The 1,389-nt window shown below is 42.6% G+C and overlaps 1 protein-coding gene across 4 annotated transcripts in view; it reads right to left on the reverse strand.

The window, feature by feature from the left end:
- The window catches only part of kifap3a (kinesin-associated protein 3a), a 28,088-nt gene that overhangs the window by 7,784 nt on the left and 18,915 nt on the right, over positions 1 to 1,389 (reverse strand). For all 4 annotated transcript variants that reach the window (XR_001776507.1, XM_008406416.2, XM_017304284.1 and 1 more), the window contains exon 17: positions 1,210 to 1,295. Coding sequence is in view for 3 of the 4 variants with exons in the window: in XM_008406416.2 (XP_008404638.1) it covers positions 1,210 to 1,295 (86 nt within the window). In the remaining variant the exon portion in view is untranslated. The remainder of the gene's footprint in view (positions 1 to 1,209; positions 1,296 to 1,389) is intronic.

Raw genomic sequence — 1,389 nt, forward strand, 5'->3', positions numbered from 1 at the left:
CTGTGTGTGTGTGCCTGTGTGTTCGCTGTGTGTGTGTGTTCTCTGTGTGTGTGCCTGTGTGTGTGTGTGTTTTCCCCTGACGGCGCCGTCGGCCCCTGACACACTCCAGATGCCCCTCCTGCCTCTCATGTGGCGCAGCGTAAATCGCCTCCCTGATAATTTAAATGAAACACTTCCTTCGGTCCGATTGGCCGCCTGGTTTTAATCTGCAGATAATTACGCTGATCTGAGGTCTGGCAGCGCTCACGCTGCGGCCGGCAGCGAACCGCAGCCGTCAATCACTGGCCGGTCTGCCGTCTGACGGACGGATGGTCAAACATCAGGAGGACACAATGAAATATTAAAAATATCTAACATTTCTGATTTTATTAAGAAAACAAATTGAAATCAGGTTTTAAGAGGTTTCAGACGAGAAGAATTGATTTCCTGCTTCTCTCTCGGAAAAACCGGTAAAACTGAGGATCTATAGTTCCTATTTACCACTAATTACGTAAATAAAAGCCTGAATCTGATGGTTAAATAATAAACAACAGATTAAAAAGAATAAATATCTCTGTAGTTCAGCTAATATGTCTATTTATTTCATACCTTTTCTGAATTAAAATGTTGCTTATTTTGTCAATATGTAGTTTTTGATTAAAAAGCAGTTAATAATTAATTACAGATTAATTAACTGCAATTTAGCGATGAACGCAATAAAAACTTTAACGGAGTCCCAGCAGGAAGTAAAGTTACTAACTGAGCAAAATAAAACGGGTTTCATCTCTTCCTGCTGCAGCTTCGTTACTCCTAAATGAAAAACTATTCAAATATAACGGTTAAATGAAGTTACAGTCATGCAGCCTGCAGGTCGCCTAGAAGGATGAAAATGTTTACGTTTTCAGAAACTTGACTTGGACTTGTAGAAAATTACTTTAATCTCTGTTCATCGTGCTTTTATTTTGGTGGGGACTCGCTGATAACATCCTGGTTCTGCTTGCAGCAGAAGAATAAAGATTATAAATTTTTTCTGTTCAGAGGATTCAGGAGGTTAGGAAACCAACGAAAAGTCAAAGAAAAGACTCTTCACAGATAAAAATGAGCTCCTAAGAGGAACCAGTACCTGGTACAACCCAACAGAACCTTTAAAACTATCAGTCACTCATAATCATCATGGACAGACTACCGCCCTCCTCCAGCAGGGGGAGCCGTTCCGGCAGCGCCACTCACCGCTATGATGTCCAGGGTGTTGTCACACACTCGGCGGATGGCCGCGTTGTCGTCGTGCATCAGGTCGACGAAGTACGCTGGAGCTTCTGGTGTCGGGAGTAAAGGAGGAGATTTCCTGAAACACTGTCAGGTGAATGAGGATGAATGAGGATAAATGGAGATGAATGGGGATGAATGAGG

Source organism: Poecilia reticulata, linkage group LG4 (genome assembly GCF_000633615.1).
Source record: "Poecilia reticulata strain Guanapo linkage group LG4, Guppy_female_1.0+MT, whole genome shotgun sequence".
NCBI lineage: Eukaryota > Metazoa > Chordata > Actinopteri > Cyprinodontiformes > Poeciliidae > Poecilia > Poecilia reticulata.